Source organism: Equus asinus, chromosome 4 (genome assembly GCF_041296235.1).
Source record: "Equus asinus isolate D_3611 breed Donkey chromosome 4, EquAss-T2T_v2, whole genome shotgun sequence".
Classification (NCBI taxonomy): domain Eukaryota; kingdom Metazoa; phylum Chordata; class Mammalia; order Perissodactyla; family Equidae; genus Equus; species Equus asinus.
The window spans coordinates 112,150,596-112,175,614 of record NC_091793.1 but is presented as its reverse complement, the minus strand read 5'-3'; the positions used below and the strand labels follow the sequence as shown (position 1 = coordinate 112,175,614).

General features: G+C 38.6%; 1 protein-coding gene across 4 annotated transcripts in view; it reads right to left on the bottom strand.

The window, feature by feature from the left end:
- Positions 1–25,019, bottom strand: part of MAP3K20 (mitogen-activated protein kinase kinase kinase 20) — a 168,320-nt gene that overhangs the window by 34,916 nt on the left and 108,385 nt on the right. For 2 of the 4 annotated variants that reach the window (XM_044768716.2, XM_070508121.1), the window contains exons 9-12: positions 23,493–23,567; positions 18,648–18,754; positions 11,114–11,249; positions 2,307–7,575 (exon numbers count right to left, since the gene is read on the bottom strand). In XM_044768716.2, coding sequence (XP_044624651.1) covers positions 7,198–7,575; positions 11,114–11,249; positions 18,648–18,754; positions 23,493–23,567 — 696 coding nt within the window. In that variant the 3' untranslated portion in view covers positions 2,307–7,197. Of the gene's footprint in view, positions 1–2,306; positions 7,576–11,113; positions 11,250–18,647; positions 18,755–23,492; positions 23,568–25,019 lie in introns of those variants that run through there. The other 2 variants (XM_070508119.1, XM_070508120.1) reach the window with 1 other exon arrangement.

Below are 25,019 nucleotides of genomic sequence, written 5' to 3'. Positions count from 1 at the left end.
GGGCTTGGCGGTCAAGGAATTTCTGACATTTGTCAGATCCCGGAACCTTCCTCAGAATTCTCAGTCAACATGAGGATCCTTTGGTTATTAATGAAAATTCCACAGCAACCACTCGGTAACCGGATGACTTACATGCTTATTCTTACAGGAGTATGTCTAAGTGTTTAACTAAATGACTCACTTGCATTATGTTTTTAAAACCAAATATTAGGACCCATGGATGCAGGACAAGGGAAATGGGAACTGCCCTAAGGAACTGTCCAGGTTGCTGAGTTGCTCTAACTAAAACTAAACTAAACTAAGCTCCCTCCCTGTCAGGTACATGGCATGAAAGACGACTTTGCAAGAGGACTTCAGCCTGCAGCACTGTCACAGCCAAAGGACTCCTCACTTCAGAATATGCCCCACAGCCACAGACCAAATGACAAATGCCTACGTACTTGGAAAAAATCTGTGTGTCCTGTGAGTTGAATCGGAATTTGGTATAACCCTTATACCAAAGCCATTGGTTGGTTAAATCCGTTAGCTTTAAATAACTTAACTTGACAAAATGGTTAGATTGCTCATGAGGTAACGTGGCAAAATGTCATTCAACCTCTGTTACAAACAATATTTTTTCGTGTATGAGTTGAAAAACTGAAGCTGAATTTGGTTGCTTTTTCTGTTGAGTGTAAAATCAGAGGGTGGGTGAATTAATCCTTCCAATCTGCGGGTATTTTGAACTCACATGCTCAAAACCCTGCTAGGAAAGGCACGCCCCTGACTTGAAGGAGCTTTTAATTTAATTGGGGGTGAAACAGATATGGATTATAAATGGAGGAGTTTGAGGCCATCTTTATCTTGGTTTACTCAGTGACCAGCAGAGTCCTGGTACACAACACCTTGCAATAAATTTTTGTTCAACAATTTATTGAATGAATACAATTGAAGGGTACATTTACTAAAATGCTAAATTCTCTGGTAGAGTTCAATGTCTATGGGTATACCAGGGAGAAGGAAGGGTTTCTATGAAACTCTTCTTAGTCTATGAAAGATTAAGATGGGGGAAGAGCTGGGTACTGCAGGGCAAGGAGAAGAGAAGTGATTCTGGGTGAGGAGAAGCAACAAGGCAAAACACCGGCATTGGGCAGGGGCGGGGAGACGACAGAGGGATGGGCATGGCACGGTGGCCTAACTGGAGTACTATATGCAGCGTGTGCATGTCCATGGATAAAGGGAAATGAGGCCTACTCTAGGGGGCCAAGCAGAATTTTTTAAAAACCCATTGTTACAATAAATTTGATTGTGTTTGAGTATTATAGATAAGTTGCAAGGGCATAAATCACCACTATTCTATATAAACTCTGCTACCCCATGTGCTCCAGTCCCTGAGGATTGTCCCTTCCCTCCTGTGAAATGCCTGAGGTATGTAGGAATCGTCACATGCACTCACCTGCTTTAATAATGCAGAGAGGAGAATGACTTGAGGAATAGAATCTAAAACTGAACTTGATCAGAGAAAATACATGACAAGCTTTATTTCTTCACAGGACAGCTGGCTACAGCTGCAGAAACATGTCATTCCCTTTTCCCATCACAAAAACAAATGTGAAATAGGGAACTTTTTTGACTAGTTCAAGAAATAATAGACTGAGCTACAGAAATATCTCCCTGCATCAAGGCTGGTTTTTATGGCGAGTAGGGGGATGTGCAGCGTTTTGATTTTTAGACACTTCCAAAATGTTGTGCCTACCAAAATTGATAAATAAGTAATTCTTGCATAGAATAAAGGTCGTAAGTGAAACAACTAATCAAAACCAGCATCTTTGGTTTTAATGTCAAAAGGAGAGAAGAGTTCTCTCATGCTCTGAGGATGGCTCATCAAGATGACGCCAAGGGAAGCACTGGACTCAGTTTGATAGCCGTTCGCGCAGGATTCTTGCAGGATGCTTGCAAAGATCAGTGAGAGGAAGGCTGGAGCCAGGCACTGCTTCGAGACGGTTTGAATTTGGCAAGACAGGGGATAAGAGTTAATGATCTCCAGCCACAGAGCAGCTTACCACTTCCTTATGTTTTCTGTCCCTTGTTAACATATCAGTGTATCTGCTGTAGGGTAAGTTCTAAGTCTTTCTGTCTTTGGGGATTAAAAAAAAAATCTACCTTGTGGCTGCCCCATCACTTCAGAAATTCATTATTTACACTCCAACTGACTTCAGGAGAGAAAAGCTCACACTCATGTGCATGCGTGTGACAATGATTCCTTCAAAGGATGGTGGGAATCCAATCTAACAAGGATCTGATATACACAGCAACACATAACAAAGGGATTTACTGTCAAAACGTTTATTGCAAAATGGAGTCTTAGAACAAAGGAAAGCAAAGAAAAGTTCACATCAAAATGAAATGTATGACACCAACTTGGATTTCTGAATACATTGTGCACTTTGTGCTGGAATATCAAATTCCAACGATGAAGTCAATAACTAGTAGTCTTACCACACAAGAGTAAAATTTAATCTTCCATACAAACATTATACAAGATATTTGGCATAGGACTTGCTCAGAATAACATTGCAATAGAATAGTTCAGAAAAAGTTTTTGTTAAAAAAAAAACAAAGTGATAATGCCATCTATTCAAAGCTCACACTCAAAGAATATAAATATTTTCTATTATTTAGTACAAAAATTTTTTAAAAGTGCAGAAGCAATTTGTGCAGTGTATGTATCTGACATTAAAAGATATGCTGTTCTGCACACGATATAAAATTATTAATGTAGGTGCTTGAAACTCTAGTTTTGAAGTAACTAATCACATGCCAGAAAGCTTGTCACAGGCAATAGAGTGAGAACTAAGTTGGGATCCGAGGAATCATGGCTAGTCCTCCAGATTTCCTGTAGACACTCATTTCATCACAGAAATGCTACATCTAGAGCTATCAGGCTGTGCTACAACCAAAAGAAGAGAACAGGTTCTTCTCTCTGGCAACACTTAAAATCGCAACAGGAAAACAGTCTTACTCAAAAGCAGCGAAAGGTGCCTGATTATAGAAAAATTATGCTCCATTATATATATGGTATGGTGGGACTCTGCTAGTTTCAAAAGGCTGCAAGTCTAGTGTATCAAAAATTTTTAAAAAGTATCAATATTTAACTCAGAATAAGTTTTAAAATTATCTTTCATGAAATTCTTATCACTCCAATGAAAACCCCAAAAAATAAAGTTATTTGCATCATAGTGCTCACAGAAGTCATTCTGGATCTCTCTCGAATCTTCCCCCACCCCTAATTCCTTGGTTTTAATGGAGATCAAGTTTGAATACATCCGCTGGTGTTAAAGTAACAAATCTACTGCATGTGAAAAAACCTGACCCTCAACATTTCCAGAGCATCCAAAAGAAGCACGCTATGTGCCTTCAACCTCTTCCCATTGGCTATTTACGTAAATGATTAAAATGTGGTTTTGCAAAAAAAAAAAAAGACTGTTAGGAAAAGAGTCCTTTTAAATTAACCTGGCCACTTTGCAGAATTGCAGCTGCCTCAATGAAGTTTTTCTTTTATATCTATTGTGGAATCAGTGTAATAGGAGAGCTACCCCCTGGGTAAATTTAGCTGTTTCATGAAGTTTCTATCAGCATTCTTGAGTGAGAAAGAAACCATTTCCACAACTGGGGATTTGAGATAAATGTCACAGACCTACAAAATTCAGATTGTGTAGTAGTTATAATTCTGAAAATACATCCTTTGACTTATGTGATTTTGTTTAGGGAAAAAACATTAGAACTCTAAAACTGCCAGGTTTAGCAAGTTTCTCAAGGAGGGAAGAGACAATGCTGTGGGTACTTTGGGTGGGATTCTTTATCAGGTGGGACTGTCCCTGACATGTGGGATGTACCATTTTTGGCACCGGCCACTAAATACATCCCCAGTCACCATGACAACCAAAAATATGCCCAGCACTCTGAGACACCATTGGGTGACAGCACTACTCAGTTGAGAACCACTAGTAGGCTGCCATCAAATTCCACATGATCAACTTCATGAACAAAGGAAAAAGGATGAAAGAGGAGTTATATTTTCAGTTGTATAGCTGTGAGAATTATTACCACAATTCACTTTCAATTCTCATTCTGAATCTTTAAATTTCTCAGTGTTTCTTTAACTCTTTATAACGAAGTTTTTTGTAAGTCAAGGAAGTGGAAACCAACCCAACACCAATAACTGGCCTTTTCAAAAACTGATCTGAAAAGTGAATTAGAAACTGCACAATTAACATCATCATTAGGAATTCTGCATATAGCTAATAAATGTTTCTTTTTAAAATTAATAAAACGAATAGAATCTAAAGTCTTCTAAATAATCTTCACAGATAGAGGGAGACCATTTTAAAATTTTGTTTATATGATTCAGATTTCAGGGATGTTCAAAACCCCAGAAAGACACTGATTTGGAACAGAAAGTACAACAGCCGATGCCATATGATCATTATCCGCAGTCCAATTCTAGGTGGAGAACAACATCAAGTTATCCCTGAGCTCATCAATTCTGCTGTGTCCTGAATCTCTGCAGTTGTTTGATGATCAAGCACTGTGAGCTATGACCAGCTCTGGAAACAGGGAAGGAAAGGCAGCAGTTGAGAGTGAGAGCAATATTACCTAATTAATAACAATCCTACGTCTGGGTATACAGTCTGATTACCTTTCTCTTTGGACCCTATTTAGCTGCGTTTATTAATGCGCCAAAACTTTATGTATAATCCTAACAGACTGATATGTAAATTTAGAAAAAAATATCAGTTTCATTCAGTTCATATGTTCTAAATGTATTGTTGATTATTCTTCAATGAGAGGCAAGGTTTCTATTCTTACATAAACCGCACAGATCCCAAAATTAGCCCACAGAAATCCTGTATCAGGGAGGCCTTTCCTGAGGACACGTTAAAAACCGCAGCGCTCCCACGTGCCTTATCCCTCCCCAGCTTCATTCTCACCAAACGCTTACATACCAGGGATGGGTGTGTGTTCCCTGTCCATCTCCACTGCTGGCACGTAAGCCCCGCGAGCGCAAGGGCTTTTTGTCTAGCTGTTCCCTAGAACACACCCTGGCACAGAGGAGGGGCTCAGTGAACAGCTGTGGGATGGATGACCTGACCTTTGCCTGGGAAGATGGCAAGAGGCTTTTCTACTGCCCTCTCGGGCTCTCTCCTTCAGGCGCATAGGCCGCGGGGCCCCAGGGCGTGTTGGGAAGCCCAGAGTTGAAAACCGTCCCTTGTGCCCCAGGGCAAGATCTTGTTTGTGCTTGAGAGGCTGGGCTCAAGGAGCACTTCTGTGTGTCTGGGCGCAGACAGGATGTGCCGCTATTTGTGCCCGTCTGTCACCAGCACTCTGTGATGGTGGGCGTGTATCTATCTGTATCCGTGTTTGCACAGAACTAGAAAGTGCATCAGAGTGGATGGGTGGGGAACTCGTCCTCTTGGTGAATGGTTTACCTGTTCTTTCTGTGTTTACTGAGTCTGTGGGTGGTAGCAGGGCCTGCAAACACCTCAGACCAGGCAAACCCAGCCCCTGTGCAGGCTTCAAAGAGCAACAGATTAAATGTCTGAAGAGCTTACACTCTAAGAATGTTCTCTTTAGCGTTCCTGAAGGCTATTCACTTTAACTTTCATCTCATACTACTCAACAGATATCACTTGAAATTGATAATTTAGTCTTCCAGAAGGTTACTGGAAGCACTTCTTTTTCAGTGTCTTTTCAAGGGCATAATGACTAGAGTTAACGTTCACTGGCCCGCCTGGTGCTCAGCCAAGTCCTTTACACGGATTGTTTCCTTTAATCCTCACGACAGTCCTGTGAAGGAGGGGCCATTCTCATTCCCATGTTAAATATACTTGGAAGTAGTATTGGATAATATCTATGATGACATCCTTTCTTAATCCTCCATAAAAACCACCACCAAAAGTACTTTAGTTTAATAGTCAAATGAACGGTCCTGCTTTCTAATTTAGGCTGAAAAAGAGTCTTTATTCTTTTGCCTTTCTGTATATATGTAACAACAAGTGTTCTGCAGTTTTTTTTTTTAACAGTGTTCTATGTTTAAACAAGTTTTGACGAATATGTGGTAACATTCTGGGAATCTCTCTCTGGCTAGTAGGTTTCCCCAGCAGCACCTACATTTATTTCTTCTTTAACACCAACGTGGCTGAGTCAGGGTTAGAAAAAGGACAGCTCTGGAAGGCCAGATTTGATACAAAAAGGACCCTTCATCCTGCACTTCTGCTTAAATAAAGATAACTTATCTTTGCTATTCCTTTTATAATATTTAGTTCTCTCTTTAAAATCTCTATACATATGTTTGGAACCCAGGATTATCACGCCCCTCTAGAAAACAAACGAATACGCGTACCCTCTCAGTGGAAGCAGGCCCGGGTTCTACTCCCACTGCCTGGAAGGGTCCCTTGAAGACCATCTCTTTCTCTTTGTATGAAGTGTAAGCTGAGCCTTGGATGACAGTGTGTTGTTGAGAAACTTCCACGGCTAGCACTGGTCGGAAAGCCCGCCACGTCTGCTTTTGGTTTCAAATTAGAGTCTTTCTCCTTCAAACGCACCACTGACAACCTCTCTCAGGCTTTATTTTGAGTAGTTGTGCTATTTAAGTATTGACAATTCTTGGCATTTAGGTATTTCTGAAGAAGTATTTGTTATAACCTTCTGTCATCTCAGTTTTTTTACTGTTGGATTTTGTAGTCACTATCCATTCTTTCTGACAGTACAGTGTATTGCCATAAGAAAAAAAAATGTAGTATGTTACGAGAAAATCAAGTGTTAGAGATTTAGGAGTTAAGAGTGCTTGTTCAAAATGTAAGTTTTCTTAAGAAATTGAATAAACGAAATCAAATCAAATATAAAGTATTCACTTAAAAAAAAGCCAGAATGTCATTGGTTAAAAAATACCACATTGTATAGAGAATCACAAATTTCTATAATCAGGCACCATATTTGCTGGTTCATTAAATATACCTTTCTGGCTTAATTTTCCCCCCATTTTTCTGTAAGCAAAAACAAATCAAAAGTAAAATCGATCAAGAAATGACTGCCATACAAATGTGATCGGCCTAAAAATGCAGTGCTTGGTTTCCTACTTCCTTACTGGTTTTCGTACAGACTGAGATAACAAGTTTGTTTTTCCAAACATTTTCAATTTTATTACTTTGCTTTCTGCTTTCATTCACTATTATTATCCATGTCATTTTCCTCCTCATCACCGTCATCATCATCATCATCGTCACCTTCTGACAAATCACTGAACCCCAAGGCCATGTTGACCCTCTTCCCCTTTCTCTTAGATGTGGTTTTGGAAGAATTCTGCTTGGCTTGCATGCTTATCTGCATCCCCGAATGCAGCACAGCTCCTGCTTTGTTCATTGAGAAGATATCCCCAAAGCCCATCAGCATCATGGCCCGCAGACTCTGGTTCATGCCATGGCCCTCCCCGTTACTTGCTGCTGTGATCTGACATGACATCTCTGCACTTTTTGACTCCTCTGTCTTAGATTCAAAGTAAGACTCCTCAGACATTCTTGCAGCAAGAGGCAAGAGAAGCTATCACAAGGGAAGAGAGGACAGAAGTAAAAAGAGAAATTAGGACCAATTTAAATAAAGGAAACAGATACCACAAAATTAGTGGGTGCTGCACAGAAGGTAAATGATTAGTGAAATAAATGAAGGCAGGGCATTATGTGAGAATTTACTTAATGGTTGTTATAGCTCCAGCATATATGCCATAATTGATAAATAACAGAGTAAATCACAACCAAAATTTGCAAAGCACCAGAGCAAGCCAAATTTCAAATGGGAGGGAAGTCACAAGTTTTAAGCCCTCATTTTGCTTAAAACAAAATATTTTTAGGATTTCTCTTAATTTTTCCCAATTTCACTTTCACATAGAAACATTTAGTTAACTATTATATTTAAAAAGAAATTAAGTAGAGATTAAATCTCAAGTAAAAATCAAGAAAGCTTGTACAAAAGAAGAAAAGCTTAGAGGAAGAGCAAAAACAGTTCAGCAGTCAGTATAGCTCTGGAGAAACTGGGGTCATTAACTACCTTTCTAGCTAGGTTAGTATCTGACTATAAACTGAGTCTAGAATTCACTTGTTTCCATTTATGATTTATTACAGCCAGATATAATACTAGTTATTCAATTTATGAAGTAATTCACTTGTCAACAAATTCTAGATTCCATCATTTAAGTTATAAACAAGGACATATGAAATTGTGAAATATGAAAATTGAGGAAAGAAAATTATTAATTTAGATCGTTACCTTTCTCTATTCTCTACGATAAAACTTTCCGTCTTTTAGCAGAATTTTTTCCTACAAATTCTTCTCACAGTGGATACAGACATTTATTTTCTGCCTTATGTAATTATTTTGAACAGCCAACCTAGTCCCATAAATGTTGGTCATATTCGTTTCAGGGGTAAAACCATTAGGATCTGCAAAGTGTTTGTGGCTCTTCTTTTGAGAAATAAGCAAATTAAGGCTTATATTTTTGGTGTTGTTTAAATATGGGTAAATTTATGATGAACGATGTACAAATAATGTAACTGGGATGACCTTTACAATCTGGGTGTAAAGGTACCTTTTAGGGCCAATTTCCTAATTTTTAAATTGAAATTGGAGCCAAGTTTAAAAAATTACGTAGTTTCAATCTATTAGTAAAAGACTTCTGGAGTTGTTAGTTCAGTAAGAACTTCACATAATTCAGCTAAAAAGTACCAGTCATATGGAAGAAAAAAATTACTTTAGATCCTTTACCACTGGAAACAGGTATCATTTTCCTTGCAGTCAAATTTCCCAGCTTCTCAAATTTGTTTTCAATTGGTAGGTACTGTGGGGGAACTCTGCTGCTTATTGATTTTATTATGTCATGGGTCCTTCCTCACATTATGTTCAGATCTCAACAAATGTCTCTCAAATAAGCTTTTATTTTTAAAAGAAATACAATTTTACATGAAGCTACAACATTAATTAAAAAATAAACACTGTCCATTTACATGTATGGAGAATTCATCTTGCCAAATATCTTTAACTAACGTTTTAATTTCAGGAAAGAAAATAGTGTCCTTCCTTGAAACAAATCCAATAATACCATTTTCTATGAAGTTACATAAATGTTAGACTTTTATAATTAAGATGAGGCTACATACAGAAAACCTAAACCTTCAGCCACTTCCTTTTAAAAAGGTTTATTTTATCTTTCTCTCAGAAAACTCATTTAAAGTCAACTAGAAACTGATGTGAGGATAAAAGCAAACACCGACTTAGAAAATACCTGAGCACAAACTTTCTTTCCTTCAGAAAAACGAGCTCTAAGCAGAGGAGACATGAAAAGCTAGTACTGTAAAGAAAGAAAACTTAGGCCTCATAAGCAGAAAAAGCAAGAAAATCTCATTGAGATCATGCTTCATGCTGTCCATTGTTAGATGGGAGCCCTCAGAGCAGTTCCTTTACAGAAAGTTTTCTGGAGTTAAAACGCAAGCATACAACCTACTGAGCACTCAGAGGGTTTCATTATTTATTACACAACTGTGTTACTAACAGCAATAATGTGTGCAAGGCAGCCCATAATTTTGTAGCAAAACTAATGCCACTAAACCAAAGAAAGGTTCTAAAGCATACATACTCCACTAGGTCGTTTAAAGTTTTTCCTACAATGCTACATTTACAAAGAGTCAAGTCATGCAGTGCTTTAGAGCTTAAGATTTCAGTGTGCTTAAAAAAAAAAAACAAAAAACTCTCTGACTTCAGAAGCTGGTTATATTTTTGCCTCTCATCAGCTCTGGGAGAATCAGTGTTCCCTTGCAGACCCGTAAGGTAATGCATTCTGAGTCTGCCTGTTGGAATCAGAACAGGAAACTTCCCATCAACGTCTTTCTGGAGAGTCAAGCTAAATTCACTGAACTTAGAAAATGTGGTACCTTTTTAATGTCCCATGATAGCCTTACGTATAGCAATTCAGTTCTTCTTTGAGATCCCTGGATGACCTAAGTCACTTTTGGAAAAGGTAAATCCGATCATAAATATCTAACTTCACTATATTTCCCTTTTTTTGGATATCAGGTTGCTTCTCCACATAAACTGGAAAAGAGGCAAAGTAATTTATTCTTCAGATACTGGAAAATACTTTGCAATTGGGCATTGGTTGCTCAGGGGAGATGAAGACTTTTAAAAGTTGGAAAGCTTTTTGAAGACAAAGTGAAGGGCATTTAAGTATTTTCTTTTTTATAGAATTGCCGTAGCAACTGTCAAAAATGAATTTAAAATATATTACAAGTTTACTTTTAATCTTATTATTACCTGTGATTTTAAAGTGGACAAATATTACCCGTTAAAAACCCTGGAAAAAGCAATGATAAATTTATACTTAATTCCCGAATGATAAATCATTCAAAATAGGGAAGAATGCTGAAATTTAATTAGATCTCAATATATCATATCAGCATAAGCTCAAGGTAAGTGTATAAATAGCGAAACCCTTAAGAATAATTTTTATCTTACTTTAAATATAAGACTTGGGGAAAAAACCCAAGATATTTCCTAGGGGCAGTAAATATTGGAAGCTTGTCCTGGGAGACGTCCTTTCATAATACTGAATTGAGTAAGGGGCTTGTTACTTGTATGTCATTAAGTTAGCTCTCTTTTAGAAGGAAAACTCAGTTAAGTTCTGAGACATCAAAGCCTTTCTTAGACAGCTAGCTGCCCTGGGGTTACATTTATTAATTACTGCTGGACTCTAAAGAGTTAATCAGCATTTAGGCTCATGTTCTGGGGTTCTAACAGATGATGTGAAAATATAATGGATTTTACTTTTGTAATTCTTATATACAAACACACTGACAGGATAACAGTTCTTAGGGAAAGAACCAGAAATGGAACAAGCTTTTCTTCTAAATGTCTGGTGTTTTGTTAATTGAAATGAGATCTGAGCACTACTTGGCGCACATGCGGGTCCTTTAACATCCAGGCGCAAGGCAGGCAGGGAGGGAGGAGCGAGGGGGGAGGAGAGTCGCCATGCTGCCATGCTCAGCCCAGCCTTCTCCGTGGGGGGATCGCTGGCCCTGCGGGGAACACTCACCGGGGTGTTGGACTGCTCCGTCAGCTTTTGCTCCCACATCTTCAGGCGTCTCTCTCGCTCTTTGAGCTCCTGCTCTTTAAAGCTGAGATCCCGCTCTAGTTTCTTCAGCCTCTCAAGAGTTGCTTCAATTTCGCACCTGCACAGGGAGAACTGGTTTAAGTCTCAACTTTGCCCAAAGGTATTAAATGCTTAGTGGGTCCATCAGAATGCTCATCAAAGTAAAAGGCTAAAACTTGTGCTTATTTATGCTCCAGTTTTATTGAGATATAATTGATATACATCACTATATAAGTTTATGGTGTACAGTATGATGGTTTGACATATATATTGTGAAATGATACCCACATTAGGTTTAGTTATCATCCATCATCTCAAATAGTTACAATAAGAAGAGAAAGCAAAGAAAGAAAAGGAAAAAGTTTTTTTCCTTGAGATGAAAACTCTTAGGATTTACTCTCAACAATTTTCTTATGTACCATACAGCAGTGTTAACTATCGTCATCATGCTATACATTACATCTTTAGTACTTTTTTAACTGGAAGTTTGTACCTTTTAACCACCTTTCTCCTATCCCACCCCTCCCCAATCCCTGTCTTCAGTAACCACAGATCTGATCCATTTTTCTGTAAGTTTGGTAAAACTTGTGCTTTTGAACCAAACAGTAAACTATTAGAGAATAAGAAATCTTTCATATCTTTCAAAATCAACAGGTAGTTTCTAGTTTGGAACAATAAGCTCAAAATACTTCAACAAAGCATTGAAGAACCACTGGGACCGGGACCAAGCTATGGAACTGGTGTCCTGGTTTAGCCATTTAATAAATGCTTATGTTCATCTAGCTCTTTACAAAGCACTGTTATATATTATTTCATCTTATTCTCATAACAGCTCCAAGAAACAGGTACTAATCTCATAGAGAGATGGGAAAATGATACTCAGGTTAGCCTATTCACTGGGCTGAGGAACTCGAACAATCGACTGATTCACCTGACTCAGTTTCCCTGTTGTGAGTGGTGGTGGTTATATTACATCAAGGCTTCCCAACTTGCCTCATCCTAATAATTTACCTGGGCAGCTTGTTAAAAAAAAAAAAACAACAAAACACAGATTCCTTAAGAGCTCATGATTTAATAGGGCTTGGTGGGGCCTAGGAATTTCCATTATTTAATAAAAAAGCCAGGTAATTTTTACAATCAGGCAAGTATGGGAAATCCTGGACCAGATGAACTCTGAGGTTCTTTTTAATCTTTATAATTTTAAAAGAAAGTTCCCTCCTTAGGCTCTAACGGCTGACCAACCCCACCACTTGGAACAATATGTCCAGTTACAGAAACCTGTCCTTTACAGAAACCGAGACTGGGAAGATGGCTCAGTGCAAACTGTTTTCTCCTTCAGGGCTATCAGAATGTTCAAGTCCACATTTACGCTCTGAGAGCTGGAAGCTCTTTCCCTTGAGTTTCGAAAGAGCCTGTGAGCAAAGCAACAGTAATGGGAGAAAGAAGGAGGGAGGGAAGGAGAGCGCAAGTGAAGGAAGGGCTGGAAAAGGTACACAGAGCGGAGGATGCAGAAGGAAGAGACTGGAAATCGGTGACTACTGTCAATTCGCTGTTGAGTGCTGCCAACAGCTGCTTCCAGATGCCACCGGGACAAACCTGTATTACAGACTGTAATCCTGGTTGAGACCTTGACCATGGAAGGTAGGAGCCCCCAGATCTCAGTGAGTGAATATATGCAACCAAAATCTGTCTTTTTTATTTCCAGGGAAAATCAGTTAAGCGGACAGCTTATTCTAAGGTCCTTTTAGATGAGAACTAAGTGAAGGGAAACAAAAAGGTTCTGGGGATTAATTGGCAAAACCCAGCCCAGGGAACAGCCACTGAGGTGGGTCTGGATTTGGGCCCAACACTTTCCTTTTCTGGTTATCTGAAAAGTACCTCAGAGCAAGGAGGGGAGCAATCAAATGGAAAAGCATCTGCTGTCAACTGTCCCTTTCACTGGTACCATTTGAAAATTATAAAACAATATAAACAAAATCACTCTAAAGTCCCTAAAGAAAGGCACCAAATCAGCAATCTTTCAGAATTATGACTGTATCATAAAATCCAAATTTTATTCCTGCTATTTCTGGCAAAAATATTATGCCCATTTGTAAATAAGTTTGTTTTTATTTTTCAAATGGAGGATGAAGAAAAAAATTAATATGGAAAAACCTCAGGTTAAACTTTTATAACAAAAAAGAAAGACTGAGCCTTCTTCAGTAAATGAGAGAGTCAGAGGGTGACAAGGAGGCAGCAGGGCTGGGCACGCTCAGTGGCCAGATGGCAGAGGCCTGGGCTGTTGTCTCTGCAGTGCTTCTGCCAAGCCAGTCCCAGCTCTCCTGCCAGGGAGGCCAATCTCACCGATGTTCTTTCTGATCAGGGTAAACGGCCAACACGTTCAATAGCACTTGTAATTTAGGCCAACGATTCATCTCAAGTTCCAGTTCTGGGAGCCCACTGTGAGTCTGAGCCCTTCTGGACAACAGGTCAACAGCTAAGTAAGCTGAAGGCCGACACAGGAAAACAAACACTGCCGGGGTAAATAGGCTTGCTCAATCTCTCTCTTCAGGCCCGGCTTCCCAGTGCTGCTCCCCCAGACCCAGGGATCTGACAGCAGTGGTGGAGGTTATGCCATGAGAGTCCCCAAACCCAGAGGGCTGCGTAAAAACAGCTGCTGCCCTGGCTGTCTGCTTTGTTTTTGCTGCTGCGTTGTTTTGTGCTAAATGCATCTGCTGATGCCCTTATGTAACCTTCCTGTTCTAAAAATATAGTTTAAGTGTTTCAGTTGATGAAAATTATGGTTTTTCTCCTAAACCAAATCCAACTAAGGTTGACTTCAGCTAGTATCAATTCTCCATATGCCAAAAACAGGCAGTGAACTGTAATCAACTTCTTTTATTAGACAGAAACTTATTTTGAAATAAAAGGTCAATTTGTCAAAACAGCAGTATTATATTTATTACATGATAAATATACAAGATGTATATTAAATTTAGTGTTATGTGTTAAATGATTTGTGCTAATATCCAAATGGCAAAGATTAAATTTTTTTGCTCTCTGTCTTTTCTTTTTAAGACAGTGTGCCACAGTGAGAGTATTCTGATCATCAAGGAAGAAGACAACCGCCTAAGGGTTTTGCCAAGAGACACAGATCCGAATGCTCCATCACAGCACCACAAAGTTTGCTCAGTGCAGGTTCCCATGGGTCTGTGGACACTCCTATGGGGTAAGGAAAGCTGAAAACATGACCAACTGGATGCCACATTTTCTGTTCTTAAGGCTCACTGCCATTATTGCTAATAAGTCAATGGGAGGAGAAACAAGCTGAAGATGTGATGAAGAGGCAACGTCTGACACTAGATTTCTTTCTTATTAGGTCAAAGGAAAGAAGATACTTTATGTGGTTTTTATTAACCTAGTTTTAAAAAGAATTTTCAGAATAATCACTTAATATTCTGAAACTAGAGTTCCATCCACTCTCTGTGTAGAGGGAGTTCTACCAGAAAACAGGCATTTGCCAGAAACACCAGAGTAGGACTGGAATCAGACTTCACTGTGACTCGAATTTACTACACGCGCTTTGGACTCTAGTCACATGGTCTCAGGCCCCAGACAGAAGTTGGGGGAAGGGAAGGGTGGTCTCAATGTGTTGTCGTTTGACATACTCAGGTGATCTGACAGAACATTTAATTCTTTTTGGCACTTGGTATATGGAGTGAGACAGTTGTTTTGCCTTAATCATAACCTAAAATGATGATGCCCCGTAATACTTCTCTTTGCTAAAAAGAAATCCAGTCAAGTGAGCACGGGATGCTAACGAGTGGAAGGCATGACATTGTGACACTGGCCACAAGTCCAGGAACAGCACGGCACAGCATGCGTGTCACAGCAGGCCTGTGGGATCGGACCACCTGGGTTCCACTGCTGGCTCTGTCTCGCACAGTATCATCTTGGGCAGGTTCCCCAACCTGTCCAGGCCTCGGTTTTTTCATCTGTGATATAAATTAGGGTTGCTATGTGTATTAAAAAAGATAATCCAAATAAAGCACAAGCATCTGGTAAGAATGTAATACATGACAGCTGTGTATTATTGTTATTCTAATTAATATTATTCTCCATGTTTTTAACCAATTGCCAAGTTCAGTTAAAACAGTTCTGAGGCTTCTCCAACTGTGGTTTAGTGGTTCAGGTAAAGATCTATATTCTCTCTCCAGCCCTCAGGATTCATTAGTTCCTGAAAGAGAGACAATGAGGGAGCCCCCAGGGCAACCGTGCGCCTTTTACTAAAATACATTAATGTAGTACCAATTTTATTCCCCATATCTTTTCATCTTGAAGCATTTAATAAATTAATTATTCAACCAATCCAGGTTTATTGTAGAAAATAAAGATATACAAATATAAAGCACTCTCCCGTAATTTCATTACCCAATGATAAGAGTGACCTTTTGATACTTTTCTCTATGTACACATAGATGTACACACAAATAAATGTTTATTTTACAAAAAATGCAATCATTCTAAACATACTGGACTGTAGCCTCTTTTTAAATCATTCATCAGATCTGCATTATCCTGAATGGCTCTATATCATTCTGGAAATGAAGATATAATTTTTTAAAACCATAAAAACAAAAACAAAAATAAATCTTTTATTACACTTTATGCCATTTCCAGCTTTAAAATTCTAAACACTGCTGTGATAAACACGTGTCCACACATTCTTGCACAACCTTCTCATTTATTTTCTTAGGAATGAGGTGGTCGTGGTAGAGGTGTCTGATGTTTATTGCCAGACTGTCCTCTGGAAAGCTAGTATTTTCCCACTAGCAACATGGGAGGAAGTTTATAACACTGGATATTTTCATAATACAAATTTTTGCCAATCTGATAAAAGAATTATGTTCCCTTATATTTATTTGATTGCTAAGTGAGGCTGAGTATGTTTCATATGTTTACTGGCCATTTTATTTCTCCTTTTGTGAAATGCCTTTTCATGTCCTTTAGTATGATATTTTAATTAAAATGATATTTTAAAGACAGTAACTCTGTCTACCATGACGGTTTTCAAAGTGTGGTCTGGGGACCCACGAGAGCTTTCAAACGACTGAGGAGGTTAAGCTGGTTTTCAGAATAACATTAAGACATGATTTGCCTTCTCTTCTCTCATTCTCTCACAAGTGTACAGACTTTTCTAGAGGCTTCATGACACGTGATAGTGCCATAGGCTGAATGCAGAAGCAGGATTTATTATTTTTAAATCAACAATAAATACATATTTAAATTTTTTCTCAGTTCTAATTTTGAATGTGACAAATATTGACAGATATAACTCATTAAACAGAAGCTCTTTGGAGTCCTCAATAATTTTCAGAGTGTAATGGAGTCCTGAGAGCAAAAACTTTTCAAACTGCTGATCTGTCATACAGGGAAAAGAAAAAGTTCTAACGGTATGGCATTTGTTTTGGAAATTTATTTATGATAGGTATTGCTTTTGGCCATATGGAGGTTTTACATTTGTATATAGAAAATTTATCAACTTTCCCCGTTTCCTGATTTTGCTGACATACTTTTAAGGACTCCCTATCTCGAGGGTATTATTAGGAGTGTTAAAATCCTACTAATCCTTCAGATAACAGATCAAACAGCATTTCCTCAGGGAATCCTTTTATTATATCCTCAGACAAGATTAGATTTCATGGTTACATACTCTCAGATGTCCAGTACTTCTCTGTCATAATACTTATCAAAATAGTAATGAAATAGTTATTTGCATGTTTATATTTAGTAGTTTAATACCGGACAATCCTTGTGAAGCGGGACTGCTCTGCTCATCACCACACCCCAATGCCTAGAAGGGCACCTCGCCCGGGCAGAGGTTCAATGAATATCTGAGTGAATGAATGTAAGAAGGACACTTGTCATGCAAACAAATTAACTTACATATTTATATTCTCTTGTGTAATATCATATTGTCTTTTTACAGTATCACCCCCATGGTATTTCCTTCCCCAAATATTTATTGAGCAATTGCTGTGGTCAAGGCACATTCTAGATGCCATAGGTACAGTGATGAAAAAAAGAGATTATCTGACCCTCTTACATTTTAGCCAGTGAGACACACAGTAAACAAACTGCAGAATTACTTATTAATTCCAATAGCAGTACCGGCTACGAGAGAGAAGCTCTCCAAGCACATAAAATGGGACCGCACCTAGACTGGGGCCAGGAAACACTTGGAGACATGCTTCAGCTGCTAGCTGAATAACCAGTAGCCGGGTGTGGGTGTCAGGGGTGGTACACTGCTGAAATGGGATGAGATTTAAACAGAAGAAACTACATTTGCAAGGACTCTGAATGAGGAGGAAATAAGCATTTGTTGAGGGACTGAGAGCCAGAAATTATGGGGCAGAGTGATGCTCTTAAGATGTAAAGGGTGCATCTTAAGATGTCCAGAGGGTCTCATGGGTCTTTGTCTTTGAGTAATAAGAACCCCTTAAATGGATTTTAAAGGGGAGTGATCTGATTAGATTGGTGCTGATCTCTTACTGTAGGAAACAAATATCACTTACATGTTTGGTTTTCTATCATTTCAGCCCAGAACAGAGTCCCTCACACCTAGACCTGAGCAGACAGTATTACTTTTGTATCCCTAAATAAAAATTCACTTAACTCTCTGGCCCTAGATAGAGATTTCAAAAGAATAAAAATAAATAAGGTTATGGTAAAACACCAGTCAACCAGAAAGCCCAAAGAAATGTCTATAGGCGTAAACAACTCCGTCATTTTCAGAGTGCATGCAGTGTTCCTCCGGCATCAGCAGGTGGCGTAAGGCGTCACGTAACGGCCCTGGCTATCAGGAGGAGAGATGAAGTTACTTAGCTCTCTGCTGAGTCAGGGAGGAATAATGTGAGCTCCCAAACATGCTATTTATATTCGTGCATCATGTGACCTGGCTGAAATGTCTCACCCCGGCTTACTTCTTCCACTCACACAATGCAATTTTCTCATTACTAAATTTGCTTTACACTTGACAAAATTTAATAAGCTTTATAACATCAAAAGTTTTCTTTAAAAAGTGTTTTTAGTCTCCCTACCACCTCCATCAACAGATACAGTGCTCTGCAAATTTCTAGGCAAACAGTATCTTTATTTCTCACTGGACAGAGGCCAAAGCTTCCTAACACAGAGTGCACGCAGAGAAACGTCTGGTAACTGTCTTTTGTCTCAGAACATAGGATTTCAATATTCTTTCCAAATACTTGGACATATGATAAAACAACAAGCTTAAAGGAACACTCTTTTTTCTTGCATATGAAATGGAGGTACTTATTAGATCTCCAGAAATTTTTCACACACAAAAACAAAAACAAAAGCCCCAATTTCTAAGCTGTGAATCAGGACTGCCATCAGGTTCTCTGCTTCTCCTCTTTGCTGAAGCCAGTCACGGTCCTTAAAAGCCAGGGGATGTGACACAGGGACGAGGCCTACCTACCTCCACTCTGCCTTGTTGTGCAAGAAGGAGTTACACTGGTCAGAAAGCTTAGTGTCATTTGACATAGACTCCAGAATCGAAATGATCTGCTTGAAAGATGGCCGTTTCTGAAGAAGAGAAAATAATCACTTGTTAGGACTTAAGAAAGTAGAACTTTAAGAGAAAATCCACATAGTAATAAGTTCAACTCACCATAACACAATACAATATGATGCAACGTCCTGATGTAGTTATTTTACAATGGGCAGACCGCTCAGGTTTGGGGAACGGTATTCTGTATTTTCAACCAACTATTCATAAGAATAGACTCAGATGTCATTTTTCTATCGTGTGGCCTAAGGTTGGAATAATTAGTTTTTCTCTAGGTAAGGGAAGTACTAATTCTCTTTTGGGTATGATTAAGAACTCCTAAAAGGCAAAAGTGAAGTCCTTTAAAAATCTGTGTGATAAAACAAGTCTAGTGAAAGTTAATGGTAGAGCTGGGTGGTAGGTATGCCAGTTTTCACCGTGAAATTCTGTCAACTCTTCTGTATGTTTGAAAATTTTTACAACAAAATGTTGGGGGAAAATCTACTTATCAATCTATCAGAACTAATACCATTTCCTGAACCAGTTGCTCAGAGACAAATTCCCAATTACAAAGCTATCATAACCTCATGTTCTCAATGTTTATTCCACGTCATAACTAGCTGTGTTGCTGGGAAAGCCTAAGGTTCTGTTTACTAGAAATGGACAAGGCAGTGGTTAAGGTGTATTTCTTTAGCTAGCAGTAACTACACTCGTCTGTCTCTTTAGGCTCTAGCCAAGGCCGAGACAAAGTTAAAAATGGAGAAAGATAACAAAAGGATGATGCACAGGCTCTCCTCACACGCCTCATAATTATACCATTCCTGAATAAATTACAGTTGCAGCTATTAAAACATGCATTTTAATTTAGGAGCAAGAAAACCAAGAAGGAAGAATGTCGAGGTAGTTTGCTCTCTGGACTTGAGTGTTTCCTACATTAAGAAGGGCAAATTTTTCATTTCTCAGGAATATAAAACTGGGATATTAATTCTGAGTTCTGTCATTACCGTGCTATTTTAAGGACATGGGAGTGTGTGTGCCCATGTGTGTGTGTTTTAAGAAGAGCGCACGAGTAGCTGAATGTCACTGACGTACAGTAAGCCTTCTGATCAGCAAAGAAAATGCCTTAAGTAGGATATTTGAAAAAGATGCTGTCTTCTTTTGACTTTGTTCACATTTTAATTTGTCCCACCATTTGTCAGGCTGCAAAAGGAAAAATGTAATTGTTTTCACAGGGACTAATTATGCAACAAATATAGGATTTTCATTTTGCATGGAAAAGCAGCAGGAGGAGCTAATTAATTTTTAAAGAATCATTTTTTCCCAACATTTAATCATTCTTGAAATACAGATGAAATTCTTTTGCAACTGGATGACAAGTATCCCTAGAAAAGTCTTAATTTTATAGTTAGAATATGCTCTCAGATGGAAATTATCAAACTGGACATTAAAAAGCAATGACAAGGCAGAATTTTGTGGTAATAATATTTTATGAGTATTATGGTCACAGGATACAACATTTAGTCTAGGATCTTCTGTAAGTTCCTCTGAGGGACTTAGGCTCCCTTTGGTGTTATGTAGGCTTCGCTTATGTAAAAAGTCACAACTAGGACCATTTATTAAGCCTCTACATAGAGTATTTCTTTATTTCTTATCTTCATTTTATGGATAAGGAAAATCAGTCTCAGAAAAGTATAAATTGCCCAGTATCACACAGGAAACAAGTCACAGAACCAGGGACCACGTTCTTAAATCCTTCAAAATATTTTATCACGTGAGGGTAAGATATTACTTCTGATCAAACTCAGGGTTTTAACTATTATTTTTTTCCTTATTTAAAAATGTCACTTTAGAACTTGAAACAATATCCATCTGTACTTCCTTTTCTTTAATAAAATATTTTGAGCACCTGGGGGTGCCAGTGGAATGACCTGACATTTACTTAATGTCAGCTTTCTCTTGTATACATTTCCCCTCCTCCTTGCAAAAGAACATATTTCTACAGGTGAGCTGAATATTTTAATCTATGTGTTAATACTCTAAAGTCTAAGGGCTAAAAAAAAAGAAATATAATGTTTTCACCACCTGTTGCTCTATATATGTGCACAGGACTGGCTACTTGAGTCAACAGCGAATTGGGCATCTACTTAGTAAATTTATGTAGGGTGCTCTAGAGAAACATATAAAAACTAGCTCTCTTCCCTCAGAAAGCCTGCAACCCATCTATGAAGAAAAGATAATTTAAAAAAATACAACAGTACGAGGTAAGGAAGTAGCCCGGATTGTAGTTTAGGGAAAGGAGTACCAAGTGTGGGCTGGGATAAACAGAATAACCAGCAGAGGCTTGATGACGAAGTAATGCAGGGAGAGAGGAAAGCAGGAAGAGAGCGCATTCCGGGAACGAAGGTGTGTAAGGTGTGTCTAGAGATCAACCGTGAGAGCTGGAATGGGGGCTGTGGCTGGGTGGATAGTCAAATCAAACACAGGGGCATGTGTTACTTGTATCAGAATAAAATGCCATGAATCTAGGAAATAAAAATCACACTTTCTTTATACTTCACCAGGCTAGAACCCAAGTTTCCTATGGTCCTAAAGAAGGGTCCCCTTACTACATGTTACAGACACACCGCCTTCACGGCTGGGCCTAATGTTGTGTTAGGTGTTTACACTATCATTTAATTAATGCACCATAAATATATATTCTTAGAATTTTAATTAATGTACAGTTTCCAATTAAGAAATTCAAAACCTGCTTTACATACTAAAATATAATTACAATTAGAGAGATCTAGTTGCATTAATCTAATTCAATGCAAATAATTTCAGGTGAAATTTCTATTTAAGTATCAGACGGGAAAAACATTGCCAAATTACTATATATGCCAAATGGACATATAACTGGTAGGAGTATGGAAAGGGTAGTCTGATATCATTTTAACAGTATAAAGTAAATGTTCTAGAGCAAGCTTACAAATAGCCACTTATAGTTTCTACTGGATTAGTCACAAAGTGCAGGCTTTTCTCTTAATGCTTAAAAATCTCCATATTCTGCAAAATCACACACTAAAATAATAGGGCATAAACAGGGACAGGGCAGAACATTCAAAAACTATGCAACTCTGTTATAGAATACTAATAAAAACAATAATAAACCTAAATAAAAATACTAACGCAGTTTAAAACAATATAAAATTCTTTAATAAAAAACCAATACTAAGTAAATATAGGACTCTCTAAAAAAGGGTGAAGGTAGTTAGATGAACAGGAGTGAAAGCAAAGATTGAGGCTGCTGGTTATCAGGGCAAAGGTGAACCGCACAAGGCTGTGGAGAAGCAAGAATAAACTCTTCCGAGACAAAGCACGGGTCAGCGGGGCCGACAGGGAGCCCGCGGATGGAGGGGTCTCCTGCTGCACTCCTGGGCACACTACTGTCCTGGGTGCACAGCTGCCCTCACTTAGTGGTGCGGAAGGACGTGCTGGGAAACATTCTGCATCGTTCAGTGTGAATTCGGTATTATATTAACACAATTCCCATACTTACCAATTGTTTTTGAGTTATTCCCACTAGAGAAACGTATAGAAGAACAGACTATATGTTATCATCATTCCTTCTTCTTGGGGGTCAGGTTGGAGCTGGGCTTAAATTAAGGATGAAATTCCATTCTTAAGTCTTTCTTTTCAGATCTCTATTTAAAAGGTCAGTTTGTAATCCCTCAATTTCCACGAAAAGCTGGACAAATCTAAGTGTAAAATTTTAGTTCCTTTCTTGAGTGTCTCTCTCTTATTCTAATGCTGAATCTGAGGATCGTCTTTATCTTTTACCTTTTTATTTTGGAAATTTCCAAAGATTCACAGAAGTAGAGAGAACAATACAATGAACCTCCACATACTAATACCACTCAGCTTCAAAAACTGTCATGGCCAATCTTGTTTATACTATCATCTGTTTCCTTTCACTTTATTTTAAAGCAAATCCAAGACTCGCCTATCATTTTATCTATAAATATTTCTGTATGTACGTGAGGATCTTTTAAAATGATCTTTGCAGGGAAAGGAAATGGACCATTCATGCTCGAATGTGATAACCACATGAAAGCCTAAATTTTGGAATTTCTCCAACTCTATTGTCATAGTTTAAAAAACGTCACTGAAAGTGGACAGGGAGAACATAGCAAGATTCTCCAGAAGTGCCGCTTTTGCCTGACCTTTGGTCAGAAAGGCAATATAGTGTAGTGGTTAGCAGCAGGGACACATATCACACTGCTTGGGTTCATTCTCCAGCCCCACCACTTACTAGCTGTGTGGCCTTGAGCTCATTATTTAACCTCCGTGTGCCTGGTTCTTCATCTGTAAAATGAGGATAATACCAGTACCTATTTCACAGAGAGGAATATAGAGACCTATTTCAAGTCTGAGGAATAAATGAGGTAATGTACATAAAGTGCTTGGAGCAGTGCCTGGCATATAAGCACTGTGTGCAAGCCATTTTTATAACATGAAAGTGCAACAGTTATTATTAAAGATTAAAAACAAGGAACAGAATTCTTTTTATTGAATCAAGAACGCCAGAGTGCTGTACAAAAGCCCATGGTGAGTTTCTCGGGATCAAGATAAGCAGATGTCAAGAGAAAGCCTCAACAGCCAGTCTGGGGCTCACGGGAGGAGCAGGCTGGCTTTGCTTTGGGATGAATTTTATTACCCCAAATTTTAAAAACTCAAAGCCAAACAAACAAGTGAAATTAAGAATTCTAACAACAAGAAGAACATATGTGCACAAACCTTGGCATCAGCTTCCCAACACTGGCGCAACAGTTCAGCAAAGCTTCTCGGGCAACTGCTTGGAATGGTTAATCTCTACAATAGAGAAAGAAGACACACCAAAACGAAATAAAACAAGGATTTACTCATGACCGTAAGTAAATACGAATTGAAAAGTCATAAAAGAGTTAACTTAAGAGCACAAACGAGACATTAAATTTAAAGCTTCCATTGATTAATACATGACAGGTGAGAATTTTGCTTAGATTCGTAATATCTGATCTCTAAAGACACATATACTTTTCCTCCCAAGAGGAATCACCGTGGTGGAGAAATTAGGTTCAGCACAGCAAATGGAACAAAATCTAGAAGCAATTCTAAAAGAAACTACAGTAGGAAAGGGGCAAGTTGGAACTTAAATACTAAATCTAAAACCACAAATCTACCACTGTGCTTTTATAGGCAACTCTGAAATATACAAACAGGCCTGGCAACTAGGAAAGGAGTTCAGCGTTGGCAGTAGGTGTACAAGTCTGAGAACATCTTCAGTACAGGCGATCAGAAAGATAATTTCAAAGAACTGTGCATTTTCTCATCGGCAAGTAAGACATTCTGAAAGTATGACTCACTATGGCTTAGTTTTGGTCAAACTCATAAACTGTAAGGACTTGGTACAACAAAGACTATAACGTGAGGCTCAGTCCTGTTCTAACACTCTACAGTAGTGTTTCTCGCAGACGACGCAGTACCCCTCGAGGCTGCTTAGAAATCTACGGAGGCATTTGTGTTTGTTTCAAAGACTCGAGGGTTGCACCTGGAGCAGGTCAAGAATGTGAGACATCCTTCAGTGTATCAGAAAGCCCTGATGAAGAACTCTCTTGCATTCCACCAAACTTCAAATGCTCCATGTGCATTCATGTAAGTAAAACAAGGGAACAATGAGGCTTATAATATTCTGAGCCTAGAACTTAACTCTGGTTTATAAATAAACACAAAGTATTTTTTGAACAGTTTTAAAATGCACTGAACTTTCTAAGAATGCAACTACCAAATAAAATAAATCAAGGGCAGATTGGTTTTTACATTATTCATAACCTTACCAAGATTTTTGGAAAATGTCACCTACAACAGTGTTGCCTATGGTACTGGAATCATTATTACAACCCCATTCTACTCTGCATGTGTAGCTGGTGACTTCCTTTTATCCATCTAAAACTGTCCCGTTATCTCCTCTGTGGTCATGCTGAGCGTTTATACCTTGCGATACATATTTCATTTATTTCTTCTTTCTATTACAGTCGGAGCATTATGTTGACTTAAAACACAATGTGTGTAGGTAGGTTGTGCTCCCTCTAAATTTCACTTCAGGGAGGAAGAGAGAGCGTCAACACAGCTGTTATGAAAAGAGCGCTGGGTGAGACAGAGCTGACAACCACCACACTCAGAAGGACGAGGGAGATTTCTTCTACAGTATTGTTTGCCAAAGAAATTTTTCAAATAAAAAACTTAAAGCTGAACTTAGTTGGACTGTGGGGGAGGCTACGTGTA